General features: G+C 35.7%; 1 protein-coding gene across 2 annotated transcripts in view; it reads right to left on the bottom strand.

Moving 5' to 3' along the window:
* PHF14 (PHD finger protein 14) overlaps positions 1-14,177 on the bottom strand; it is a 184,612-nt gene that overhangs the window by 133,033 nt on the left and 37,402 nt on the right. For both annotated transcript variants that reach the window (XM_066239510.1, XM_066239509.1), the window contains exons 6-12: positions 12,282-12,393; positions 7,958-8,095; positions 5,007-5,153; positions 4,102-4,372; positions 3,681-3,787; positions 2,129-2,224; positions 518-621 (exon numbers count right to left, since the gene is read on the bottom strand). In XM_066239510.1, coding sequence (XP_066095607.1) covers positions 518-621; positions 2,129-2,224; positions 3,681-3,787; positions 4,102-4,372; positions 5,007-5,153; positions 7,958-8,095; positions 12,282-12,393 — 975 coding nt within the window. The remainder of the gene's footprint in view (positions 1-517; positions 622-2,128; positions 2,225-3,680; positions 3,788-4,101; positions 4,373-5,006; positions 5,154-7,957; positions 8,096-12,281; positions 12,394-14,177) is intronic.

Below are 14,177 nucleotides of genomic sequence, written 5' to 3'. Positions count from 1 at the left end.
CAAAATTATACAACTAAGCATAGAGAGAAAAAATTGTACAGATTCAACTCTAAAACTTATCTTCATTATCTACCACTGTACAAAGGCGATAGTTCAGAGTATACATATATATATATATAATACCCATCATAACCTAAAAACATATGCAAAACCCTAAAACCTATTCAAATAAAATAAAAATGCCTATTTAGTGTATTGTTTAATTATTCATAAAAATAAACATCTACATTATTTATAGTCACTTTTCATTTCCATGAAGCTTATGCATATATATTCCCAGTTACTTAAAGGATACAAAAAGTCATTTCATTCATCTTATTAAAAGAGGAAAAATCTCTTCTGTTATTAAACTTGAAAGGCATCTTTGATGAAGGTATTAATAAAATGAACTTTAAATGCATTTAACTTAAGTTCCGGTCTGGACATAATGCATTCTCCAATACTTGGAACATCTTGTTACTAAAAAGTATTCATTTAAAAGTATACAGTATCAATCTGTCATAATTTCATTACTTGCCTATAAAGCACAGTGGGAAGAATAGACGTCTTTTGCGTGCCTCCTTCTTTTTTACTTGGCTTTCGCTCCTTGGGTGCTCGCAAAATTGCCGGTATGTTCAACTTCTATTGATTTGAACAAACGCAGTTTATTTTGTTTTAAATAAGAAATACAAAGCAACATTTTCTTCTCTATGCCATTCAAGTCAACTGAAAGTGCTAGGATTGTGAGAGGGAAATGTTATACCAGCTATTACACCAGCGAAAAGGATTAAAATGAGTTTTTGTTTCACGGTTACTTCCATTAGAAACCTATAATTACATACTTCCATCAGTTTTCAGGGGAACACTAAAACGTTATGAAAATTAAACTACTTTAGCTTTAAAAAGTGAAAGACAAGGACAGGCATTTAAGAATGTTTTTTAAAAAATACACAGTTCAGTTGACAAAAAAGAATATTGAAGCCGTTTATTTTCCTCAGCATCCCAACTACACTGGGGCTCCATAGGTTAATTAGAAAAATTATCTTATTGGGCCAAGCTCTCCACAAAGCAAATGAGATTCTCTCTGGGTTTCTACTAATCTGTAGTGTGCTGGCTTCACGGACAGCAACCATCTATCAAAGTCATTTCTCAGTGGCCCCGTGGGCCGGCATCTGTTCAACCAACTGGAAGAAAGTGTCATGCAAGCAGTACAAATGAATTCTACCTCTGCCGTGTATTTCACATGTGCACTAGGAAACCTGTGAACTTCTGTTAAAAGTCACCTATTAATTGAAAATGCCCTTTTACAACAGATTCTTATGAGACACTTGAAAATCAAGCCAAAAGATATCGCCAGCTTAGCAAATAAACTAATGATAGGCCTGAACTCAACATTAACTTCTCTAAATATAAAATATAAAACACTACGTATAATCTTCCAAAAATCCATCAACAGCCTATCAATAGGACAAAGATCAATTCTCCATAAGTGAGTATTCAGTATCACCTTTTAAATTTTGTTATTCATTATAAGCCACATATACCCTGTTCACAAATGTATCTTCAAAGCTAGCATGGTGCAATACATATCAGAATGTTATTACTTTATAAAATAGTATGTCTGCACGAATTTGTATGATGAATTTGACCCTTTGTAAATCTGTGAAAAGAGCAGAATGAAAAAATCTGTTCTTTGAAAATCATCCTTCACAAATAAAATTATTTTCACAATGAAAGGACCACAATGAGTCTCCAACATCCTTAAAAAAGTATAATTAAAATTACCTGACTGAATTCTTAACTTATGAATTATGACACAATACCAAAATAAATTTTTTTTTCTAAGAAATCTATTTGGCAATGATTCTTCTTTTCAACACCAAGAACTTTAACAGGCTAAAAATGTTCAAGGATAAAGTAAATTTTTTTCACAACTGCAATAATACCTACTGAAGTCAAGCTACATGTTCTCAGTAGGCAGCTTAATGCTCTAGATGTATTTCAGGCAGAAATCATCATCATAGAGAATTAATTGGCCCGAATCAAACAGAATTTCTCAGTTAGCACAGTGACAGCTGAATCAGAGATCTGATTTTGGACAATGCAGAGAACAAGAGCAGAAGGAGACGGCGATTGGAAAGAAACTAACCTGCCCTGTGATTCTGCCAAGTAAGGCCCAGATTCCTTGCCCTTCGCTTCGAAGTTTCCCGTTCAGGTTCTGTAATTCTTCTAAAGACTCACACAGCTACAAGGCAAATCATTCAGACTTGGAAACCATTAAAATATTTAGGAAAATATGTGAAATATTTAAACAATAAATATCCAAGAACATCTCCATTTATATTCCATAGAGTTTTAATATATTCAAGTCACAACCACTGAGAGATAAGGCTATCCAATTAGTTAGGAAGCCTCAACAAAATGTAAGCATTTTCTTTTGTTAGCATTTTAACTAATGACAATGATACCTACATTTATATATTGCTATAGTTCACCATATCATTTCACACATTTTGCTAGTTAATCTGTGACTATCAACATACCTTTCTACCATATCCCAGTGAAAAAACTAAGGAAGAGAGTTTTTGTGACTTGGCCAAAATCACAGAACTAACAAGAACCCCCAGGCCTTCTCAGTCTAATCACAGAACTCTTTTCACAACTGTATGGCTAATTATGGGATATTCCTTTTTACTAACTCTTCATCACTTAAAACATTATCGAACAAAAGTCAGTACCAGTTTTGTATGGACATGTTATTTATTTATTACCTAACATTTTTACTACACCTGCTTTTTTATTTATTTATTTTTTCTGAAGTTGGAAATGGGGAGGCAGTCAGACAGACTCCCGCATGCGCCCGACCAGGATCCACCCGGCATGCCCACCAGGGGGCGATGCTCTGCCCATTGCCCATCTGGGGCGTCGCTCTGTTGCAACCAGAGCCATTCTAGTGCCCGAGGCAGAGGCCATAGAGCCATCCTCAGCACCCGGGCCATCTTTGCTCCAATGGAGCCCTGGCTGTGGGAGGGGAAGAGAGAGACAGAGAGGAAGGAAGGGGGGAGAAGCAGATGGGCGCTTCTCCTGTGTGCCCTGGCCGGGAATCAAACCCGGGACTCCTGCACGCCAAGCCGACGCTCCACCACTGAGCCAAGAGGCCAGGGCCTTTACTACACCTGCTTTTAATACAATCTTTCTTTTTGAGTTCCTTCATCATTAGAATGAAGAAGCAGAATATAATTGTAATTGGGTGGGGTTTTTTTAAATAAAAGATAACATTACAAAACAATTCAAGATAAAAATAGTAATTCATAATAAGTTTTTACGTTTTAAGCTCCATAGTACAGGGGTCAAATTTAAGAAATGGAGTCAGAATGGTTGGCCTTAAACACCAACTCTATGATCTGACAACCAGCATGAGCCTAAGCAAATTACTTCACCTGTTCAGGACTCAGTTTCCTCCTCCAAAAATGGGAGCACTCAGCATAACCCACACTATCAAGTCGAAATGAATGATTACAGGTCAAGTTCTCAAATGGGCCCGACACAGAGCAGGTGCTCAGTAAGCGTTAGCGGTGATAATGCAGACAGTGGGGTAGGCGTTGCAGGCAAGGGCGCAGAAACTCCAGTTTCAAAATGAAACGTAACTGGAAATGCTGTAAAATCATGTAAAAGGTCTATTATGTTTGTAGCCAACTTACCTTATTGTATTCCACATGAAGCTTTTCTTGTTCATTCTCTAATTTGTCCTTTATATTCTTTTGTTCAGCCATATTTTCCTGAATTTGGATCATGCGCATATTTCTCTCTATTTAAACGAAAGATCCAATTTTATTTTCGTAGAAAAGAAAAGCTGATATACAAGACACACAAAAGAAGCAGCTCGCCACAGAGGATCACATGGATAAAACTATGTTACATTGTTTAAAACATTTTTAACTCTGTGTTACAAACACATGAACCTAGCATTTTACAACAACCCACAACTTATTAGGAAAATAAACATGCTTTTGTTTTGATATATGTAGCATGGCTAATAAATTAAAAATTGACAGCAGGTCAAATATTCTCATAAGCAAATCATTCTCATTCAAATGTGCATGTATCAGTGTCTATACTGACCAAAATAATAATTCACAAAATCAGCAGTGAGAGCAGGTTGCTTGTGCTTTCTCCGTCCATCCACACTCGAGCTAGTATCAGAATTGTCCACTGGGAAGATATCTGTACTGATCCCCATTAGTTCTGCTTTCCGCATCAGTTTACGAATGGCCGAAGCACTGCTAGTGAGTGGTCTGGGCAGCTTTTCCCTGGGAACCCAGGCCTGGGGCCTGGTGGACCGAGCTAGTTCTGCTTTGGCACGATACTGCTGGAGCCGGGCATTGATCCTCGCCTATTAAAAAAAAAAGGTATACAAATTTAACAAGATATTAAAAACAAATATGCTCCTTATGATTTTAACTTCCATGCTTAGAGAAAGGACAGATAGTCAGAATTCTCTATAGCAAGGCAAGTTATATCCATCAACGGTCCTTACGGTATACTGTATAATTTTGGGGTTATAGTGAATTAGGTCTACTCCTAGCAACAGCAGTGCTACTCTATGATCAGAGTTGTCACAAACTAATTTGATTAAGCTGCAGTTTCTCTTCTTAATAACTGTACAGAGTATCCATAAATTAATTTACATCGAAATATATTTTAAGGGATAGGCAAAATGATCAGATCGTTTACATAAATAATCATCAGAACAGAATTAAAAAGATGTGGTCAATATGTTGCACTAATACAATAATTTCTTATACGGCACATTTTTCAGTGTGCTTTAAAAATGGCTGCTCTGTTGACTAGATGAGGAGTAACATATTTAGCCACAAACTATACTAGCCATTTAACTTAATGACAGTTCATTTCCTAAGTGACAAGCAAATTTCATGACTATACTTCATATCCCATTGGCAAACACACATGAGACCTGAAATACGTACCCTCAAAAGAATAAGTGAGTTTTGGCATAAACTCCATACCTGTGCTTCTGGTGAGAGCTGCTTCTCTCTTTCTTGTAGAGACATTTTACAATAGGACTGTAGCGCCAAGTAGTTTTTCCTCTTCCACTTTCTGTCTAACCTATCTGCATGTTGCTTACAGTAAGCAAAAAATGGATCTGCTATATCCTATAAAAAACGGGGGGTTGGGGTGGAGGGAAAAAGTGAACATTTTTACTTCAAAGGGTCATAAAAAACCTAATACAGGAGATAATTTTTTAAAGAGCCTCCAACTGTGTTGCTTATTTCAAAAACAAATTACAAAAGCAATTTATACATATAATGATAAAGACTGCTTCCTTAGAAGCTGAGTCCTGTATATTAACACCAAATTAACAACTTTTCTTTAAAGGCCTGTATATTTAAAAATACTGAAATCAAATCTTATATAGTATATTTAATTAATCTTGTATACCTAAAATAATCCTGCTTAGAATAGATAGGATTTAATCATCTTAAGTGGAAATTATCATTAAATATTGAAGTTACGCATACATAAATATTATAAAACAACAATATATCCATAAAATACAGAACTAGCCAACACAGACAAGTGGGAATTTCTATCTGGCTAGCAATGCAGGGACAGTCTACCCAGGACAGAAACAGGTTAAGATGGCCAGGTTCTGTCAATAAAAACACTCAGGTCTCCCCTTTAACTTTTTATATAGCCCTAAAACCTCAAATGGAAACACAACTCTCTCTCTTAGCCATCTTTCAAGGTACTAGACTAATAGGTACATTTTTAAAAAGATACAAAAAAATGAAGGAAAAAGAAATTTACTCTATCAAAAACAAATATTTTAAAATACATAGCCAAAAAAAGTAATCTACAATATGAATGCTAGCAAAATGACAGATAGTCTCAAGGAGGAGAAATAAAGATAATCTATCCATATAGTTTTTATCTGGTATAGGAAAAGGGCCTCTTACAACCCAAAGAGAAGTGATGACACTAAAAAAAAAAGAAAATATAAGACAAGAAGAATTAAGAATGAATAGAAAGAATAATAATTTTAAAATAATCTAAGATATTATTAACATTAAAATGTACATGATGCCATTCTGTGGTGTGATATATAGAGATGTCATAGTATAATTCTGTGGATAAGATCACAGAATTTGGAAATATAAAACCATGGATATAAATCTTGGCTCCACCGTTTACTGGTTTTGCAGCTTCAAACAAGTTGCTAAACATTTCTGGGCCTCTGATAACTCAGTAGTCAAATGGACTTAATAATAACTATTTCATATAGCTGTAAGAATAAAATAAAAAGATGTGGGTAAGACAGTGCATTCACACACTCACACACACCCACATACAGCTGCTTTCTCGTGGCATGCTCTAAATCCTGGTGACAGAAAATGCTAAATAGAAATAAAGATTATATTGAACCTCAGCCAAATGGCCAGGTATGAAGTATTATTCTGTTGTTTTAAAGTAGGAAAGGTTGAAATTGAGTTATCAGATAGGTTTTATGTTTGCATAGGTCAGTTAAACATTAGGACCCAGCCTGACTTAGGAAAAAGACCAGTCATCTTTGCACTACAAGCTATCTGAAAGGAGTAAGCACTCCAAGTGATTTTTGTTTTGTTTTGTTTTAATCAGTTAATTTTGGATCGAGGGAAAATAAATCTTCATTCTAAGGCTAGCATGACCAAGGAATTCGTTTTTTTAGAAAATGGAAGAGATATATCAAGCAAATATTAACTCTTGTAAAAACCACGGCCTTCCAATACCCATTCTCCCCTTTTCTTCCCGTCATTACCAGAACCTTCTGAATGTTTACTGTCCACAAGCTACCCTGCCAAAAACACTCTGCTCCAGCCACCCTGCAGCTAGGGATGGCCATGTGATAAGTTCTAGCCAATGAAGTGTGTGAAATTTCTGGACCATGCCCTTGGAAAAAGGCTGCCCACTCTTAATCTCCTTTTTCTTTCTTCTAATGGAGTGGAACCCAATCAGAGTGGTGATAAACTCTCTCTGACCATGTGAGAAAAATACAATAATTTATGCACACACACACAAAAGAAATAGTAAGAAGAGTGGCACCATTTTACATTTTTGCAAATCATTTTAATGTCTAGATAGCTGACATAAAAAAGATAGCTGGATTCTCAAAAATGCTTCCACATTAGCCCTGGCCAGATCTAGCTCAGTTTGTTGGAGCATCATCCTAATATGCAAAAGTTGCTGGTTTGAGCCTTGGTCAGGGCACATATAGAAACAGATCAATGTTTCTGTCTTTGTTTCTCCCTTCCTCTCTCTCTACAATCAATAAATTTAAAATTTTTTAAATGTTTCCACATTCAAACTGTTATATTGTTAAATTATATAATCTCTGGACCACTGTTACTCATGAAAAAAATAAGAATAAAAACAATATGTACCATTTTTATATTGTCATAAAGACAGTTTTAACCTCACAGACCTCTTGAAAGAACATTAAGGAGTCTCCAAAACACACTTTTAAAACAACTGATTGCTTAATCTAAACTCAATAAACCTAGAAGGAAAATTATAGAGTTAAAAATAATTGTAAAAACTAGAAATGCAGATTCTAAAGACAAGTTAATGATTTTATTTAGAGAGTATCAGAGCAAGATTATTACCCAAATACATTTTCAGATTCTCATATAAAATATGCTGACATTTTAACATTTTAAAACACTTTGGGTGGTGTTTCATTTCATCTATCAGATCTCACTAGCAAAATTTTATCATGTTTTCCAAATGTCTGACTTGCTTTAAGACTGGAAAAAAATTCATATATATTGTTTACTCTTCAAGTTTTAGACCAGTGATCTAGACAAAGACTTTCATAACAAACTTGTAAGATAATGTAAGATGCATACCTATTGTAGGATATAATGAAGTTGTGAGAGGTCTCGTGAACATACTCATCAGCTGGGGATTTACATCCACCTACCTCTTCCGCTGCTGCCTCCGAAAGCAGACCTTCCTTCTGGGCACAAGTCACGTGGAAATAGGCTCTGCACATACCTGCATCACAACTAATGCAAACGCCAGTTCTAGCAAAACGAGGGTCTTCGCAGAAGCTGCACTCCTACAAGGCAATACAGGAAAGAACTCAAGTACAAAGAGTTCCAGAACAAAGATAACACACTCACACAACGCAGCCACAAAATACAAATAGTGAACCAACAAACAATGACACTAGGCAAGCCAACAGTTTATATGTGGTTCAAATAAACCGAAACTCCACTGACACAATAATAATGATAATGTGATTTGAGGGCTTACCATGTACTAAGCACTATTCTAAGCACTTTATATATATAATATATATTTATATTTGGTAATAGCAAATTGGTAATATCAAACGTCATTAGGTTCCACACTAATGTGTGAATGAGATACTATAAGTATTCTGATTTTAAACATGAGAAAATTGACGCGAGACAGGTTAAGAAATCCACTCAAAATAATGCCAGAAATAACTGGGAATCAGTCTTTAAACCGTGGTACTCTTACTTGATAATAGTCCATGCTCTGAACCATAAAGCTACACTGATTAAAACAATATAATACTGCTTGGAAAAATGAATGAAATAAATAAAAAGCTGAAGAAAATTCACCAAAGAATCTAGGTATTACAACCAAAGAAAGCAAGTATTTTAAAAGTATTTTTAAAAGAATTAAAAGTAATCTTAAGTAAACAGTTTGGTGAAATCAGTAGTAATACAGAATGTAGCCAATTCTTTATATTATTTCTGTGTATTAAAAAAAAAACTATAAAACTAAAAGTATAAACTGCTGAAATTTTCCTAAGTACCCTCCAATATTTTTTATCATTTTATCTTAGCTATGGAAATAAAATATTTTTTATCATTTTAGCTTAGCTACAGAAACAAAACTCTCAAAATATATACTTCTCTGGTAATAGGAATCATCATAAAAAAAAACAACTTCTGAAATTGTGGAAGATTGCCAGTAAGCAATTAAGGAAGTACTATTTAGTAAATGTATTCTAAGTAAATTAAATATGAAGGAAACATACAAAGGGAAAACGTTTCAGTAGGCAATAAAAATATCATTATAATACTATAACAGTTAGTGACCACCTACTGGGTAGACATCACCAGAGTCACACGTCAGCAATGAATGAAAACAGCAGGAACAGGGCTCTGGGTACCTATGTGAAAACATTCCCGAATCCTGACACTCTACTGCCTACTTAAGGGTCATTTTTCAGTAACAGCAGAAATGTTTGTACTATGAAATACCAGCAAATAATAATCTAAACATGACCCCAAAAAGAGAGATAGAGAAAAAAATTTAAGTTATTTAAAGGCTGTCAATACTATGGACAGAACCAAATTGTTTAGAATAATTCCCCGAGTGAGTTATTTAATGTAATGTGATAAAATTGAGCAAGGGATTTCAGAGTAAATAGAAAGAAAAATTCCTGACAATAAAGTGTTATAAAAGTATAGAACAACCTATTAGAGAAAATAGAATATTCGTAAATTGCCTAAATCATTTAAAATGCTAGGGAGCTAAGCAATTGAGAACACAGGGGAGAAAGCAACCAGGACTAGGAAATGGGCAGGCAATGTGGTCTAGAACAGTGGTCCCCAACCCCCAGGCCGTGGACCGGTACCGGTCCGTGGGTCATTTGGTACTGGTCTACAGAGAAAGAATAAATAACTTACATTATTTCCGTTTTATTTATATTTAAGTCTGAACGATGTTTTATTTTTAAAAAATGACCAGATTCCCTCTGTTACATCCATCTAAGACTCACTCTTGATGCTTGTCTTGTAAGTTCGGCAATTATATTTTAAAATACCACAATTTTTACGCCAGCCGCATAATTTTATTTTGTGCATTTACCTGTCCCACCCTAAAGGCTGGTCCATGAAAATATTTTCTGACATTAAACCGGTCCGTGGCCCAAAAAAGGTTGGAGACCACTGGTCTAGAAGATCTGTCCCTGTTATAATTCACAACACTGATTTCACAGATAAGTGTTGGAGAATATATAATTTTCGACTCCATTTCCTAGTAATACTTTGAAACAAAATCAAGTGATAATGAAAAGATCAGCCTGACCAGGTGGTGGCACAGTGGATAGAGCATTGGACTAGGACCCAGAAAACCCAGGTTCAAAGCCTCAAAGGCACCGGCTTGAGCGTAGGATCATAAACATGACCCCATGGTCGCTGGCTTGAGCCCGAGGTTGCTGGCTTGAGCAAGGGGTCACTCGCTCTGCTGCAGCTCCCCAGTCAAGACACATATGAGAAAGCAACCAATGGAAAACTACGGTACCACAATGAAGAATTAATGCTTTTCATCTCTTTCCCTTCCTGTCTGTCCCTATTTGTCCTTCTCTCTCTCTCTCTGTCAAAAAGAACGAAAGAAGGAAGGAAAGGAAGGAAGGAAGGAAGGAAGGAAGGAAGGAAGGAAGGAAGGAAGGAAGGAAGGAAGGAAGGAAGGAAGGAAAGAGAAGAAGAGAAGAGAAAAGGAAAAGAAAAAAGGGAGGGAGGGAGGGAGGGAGGGAGGGAGGAAGGAAGGAAGGAAGGAAGGAAGGAAGGAAGGAAGGAAGGAAGGAAGGAAGGAAGGAAGGAAAGAGAAGAAGAGAAGAGAAAAGGAAAAGAAAAAAGGGAGGGAGGGAGGGAGGGAGGGAGGAAGGAAGGAAGGAAGGAAGGAAGGAAGGAAGGAAGGAAGGAAGGAAGGAAAGAGAAGAAGAGAAGAGAAAAGGAAAAGAAAAAAGGGAGGGAGGGAGGGAGGGAGGAAGGGAGGGAGGGAGGAAGGAAGGAAGGAAGGAAGGAAGGAAGGAAGGAAGGAAGGAAGGAAGGAAGGAAGGAAGAAGATTAGTTGACAATTGGACATGTAATGACTTCAGTTTAGAGGTCACTACTTCTGGCTTCAGTTATATGAAGTAAAATCTAATGACTGGTTTTTTGTTGCTGTTTCTAGCTTTATATTTATGATAATGTATGCCTATTAAAAATGGCTTAAGCTGTCTCTTTTAGTGTTTGTAAATTATGGTGCTAATATCAAAAGTAGTAACTTCTACTTCCAATAATGGTGGCTAGGTAATTTGTATTAGTATGTGGCTCAACTAGAAAATGTGGACAAATGTTTTTTTAAACTATTGCTTAAAGGCATCAGAGAGGTAACAAGATAGTTACAATTACCTGAGGACCAGGAAAGTAAGTTCAATGGTGGGCCTGCTTTCCTCCCTGGGGTTTTAGCTAATTCTGGAAGGGGAAGCTGCAGATAGTTTAACAAAAATTACCCAAACGAAAGCACAAAGTACTGGAGTGCAGGGGTGGGGGTGGGGGTAGGGTATAGGGTAGTTAATGCCCAAGAAAGATACTCTGAATATAATAGTAGAAACTGTCAAATTTCTAAATTGTCAATATCAAAATTTTCCAGCAATCTGTAAGTTCCCCACTCCACCTTCAATAAATTACTGATGCTATTCAAATGTCTTCCTTCCCAATTACCCAATAAACAAGAATGAAAAGAGAACATATCAGTGCTCAATTAGTTCTAGTATTCTAGGAATGTTTGTAGTAGTTATATACCAAAGGTTAAATTAATAAGTGGTGATTTTTACCATTTACAATCCTAAATGTCAATCAATATAAACACCAATTTATAAACCATCAAGGCTGAGAATCACTTGCTTGGCAGGTTATGCTGTTATAAGGATAAAACCAGCCCTTGAAACCTTAGTAAAATAATGAGTGTTTCCCATACTCTTTTTCACAATGTATTAATTTTTTTATTAATAGAGAGAGGAGAGAGAGAGAGAGAGAAGGGGAGGAGGAGCAGGAAGCATCAACTCCCATATGACCTTGACCAGACAAGCCCCGGTGTTTGAACCGGCAACCTCAGCATTTCCAGGTTGATGCTTTATCCACTGCGCCACCACAGGTCAGGCCTTTTTCACAATTCTGATAAACTCCACTTCAAAAGTACAGTCAGAAATTAGGTTTGTATGTAATTCAGCTAATTAAAAAGAAGGATTTGTTCTGAGAACTCACTATGTACTGGGCAGTGTGTTAAATTGCAAGGAAAGAGCAGTGTCGATTACCATTTTACTTCCACAGGTTATTCCAAATTAAAAATGCATGGAAGACTTTCTAAATGACTTAGTGCTAAATACAAACAGCATGATTACTACTAACAAGCATCTCTGTAGTCGCCAACATTAGAAAAAAGCCACATAAATAAGTAAAAACTTTCTTTTATAGACCATCATAAACACTTTGTCTCACCTTGGCACCGTATTTGGAATAGTTCATTTCGGTTAGTGTTACTGGTCGTAATTTGTCAATATCTCCAAATGCTACTCCGGGAACATACAGGGCACAGACAATGTGAACCCATCTACAAGGAGAGAACATATGACTTTGCTATCAAACCCTTTTATAAAACGTCCACTTGGAAAATAGATATAAAATATACCATTTCAAATAACTACTGAAAGAGTTCTATGGTCAAATTTCAAAACCTCAAACATACAAATGAAGAATATGGAACACACGAGGAATGATATCATTTAGTTACAGAAAAAGGACTGTGACAAGCACTACCTTCCCAACTGCTTAACCATAGCTGAGAGTTAACTATTTATATAATTGCCTTTCACTTAAAACTCACTGCGCTTTGAACTTATCTGTTATTCTTCAATATTTGCACAAAACCATTACTCAGATAAAACAAAACATTTTCCTATGCATGAAAAAGTACTCACATTCATTATTTTAAGTATTTTGAGAATTGAGGATCCTAATTTAAAAACTGTGAAGTTATTCTGCAGTAATTAAGTAAAATTGTTCTTGTTACTTTTTTCCCCAAAAGTTGTTGAATAATTCTTAAGGAAATGGTTTCAAACAATTTTTGGTATGCATCTTGACTTCCTTCCCAGGTTAAAACAGATTGCCAGAAAACGGTGCAGAAGAGTTATAATAATATAAGGAGTCATATTTCATTCCTTCAGCTCTTCACTGTATCACCTATGTACTAAAATCTACATTCCCCACATACAAATATTTTTAATGTCAGAATGATGCTGCAACACTAAACAAAGAATGCTCAGTTTCAGTACACTGAAAAGAAAAAAATAAATGGAAGTTGAATCTAAATCTGTTTTTTTTTAAACTGCTCTGAACTTTTTAAAATATGCGAGGCTCCGTTTCTATTTGTTCACAACCAAACAAAATATGGATCACTGGATTTTGAAATTTAAACAGATCTATATCATTCTGTAAGAAAGAGGGTGAAAATGAGATGGCAAATCTTTCCTAACCTTGTGAATACATTAACAACAAATTCTGCTTTATCACAGCTCAAGAGGTTATGATAACTACATCGCTCTATTTTGTGATGCACTACGAGTTTTAAAGAAATAAGACTAAGAATCTTTTTATAGATGTACTGGAGGAAATAGTTACAAATCTTTAAAATTATCTTTATTGGAAAAAAAATTCCAGGTTTTGAGATTTTTCTTGATATAATGTGTGTTAATCCAAATTCCCAAATGCGCCTGTGGAGTTCAATATAAAGATACACATCTTCAACAAGCAGCCTTCTCAATTTAATTTGGGAAGTTTTTTCATGCTCCACTGGAGTATTAAATGCCGCTGTACCCTGCAGGAGTTTATCTTTGATAAACCCAACAGCTGGCTGCCTGCTTCATACTGACCTTCTTAAAATGTTTTAGGACAAGTCACACCAGTACTACAGATTTAAACTGCCATTTCTGCGTGATTGGCACACAGGGTATCATTTTTCCCAACCACTCATGAGAGGATGCCAACATGAGTCTTTATTAAAATGCATATCAAGAAGCTGAGACAATGTTGGTCCTTATTAATACCTGTTATAAATATCTTTGGGTTAATTTGTTTAGCTGCACATAATACTTTAGAACTTTGTAATTAAGACAAATCCAGAAACCAAAAAGAGATAATCTTCCTTGTTACTTTACCATCCATTTTGCTTGGAGCTATGATGACAGATGTTGATTGGGGAAAGGAGCAGAAAACAAGCACCACATAAAACCACCAAAAACAGAGTCAGGATTGCCATTCTAGTATGGAAACTATATATTAATAGATTCTTTTACACTCATATTATTTTTATTTTTTATTAAGTGAGAGACAGGAGGC

This window comes from Saccopteryx bilineata, chromosome 7, assembly GCF_036850765.1.
Source record: "Saccopteryx bilineata isolate mSacBil1 chromosome 7, mSacBil1_pri_phased_curated, whole genome shotgun sequence".
NCBI lineage: Eukaryota > Metazoa > Chordata > Mammalia > Chiroptera > Emballonuridae > Saccopteryx > Saccopteryx bilineata.
The sequence above is the reverse complement of the archived record's forward strand: the minus strand, read 5'-3'. Positions and strand labels throughout refer to the sequence as shown.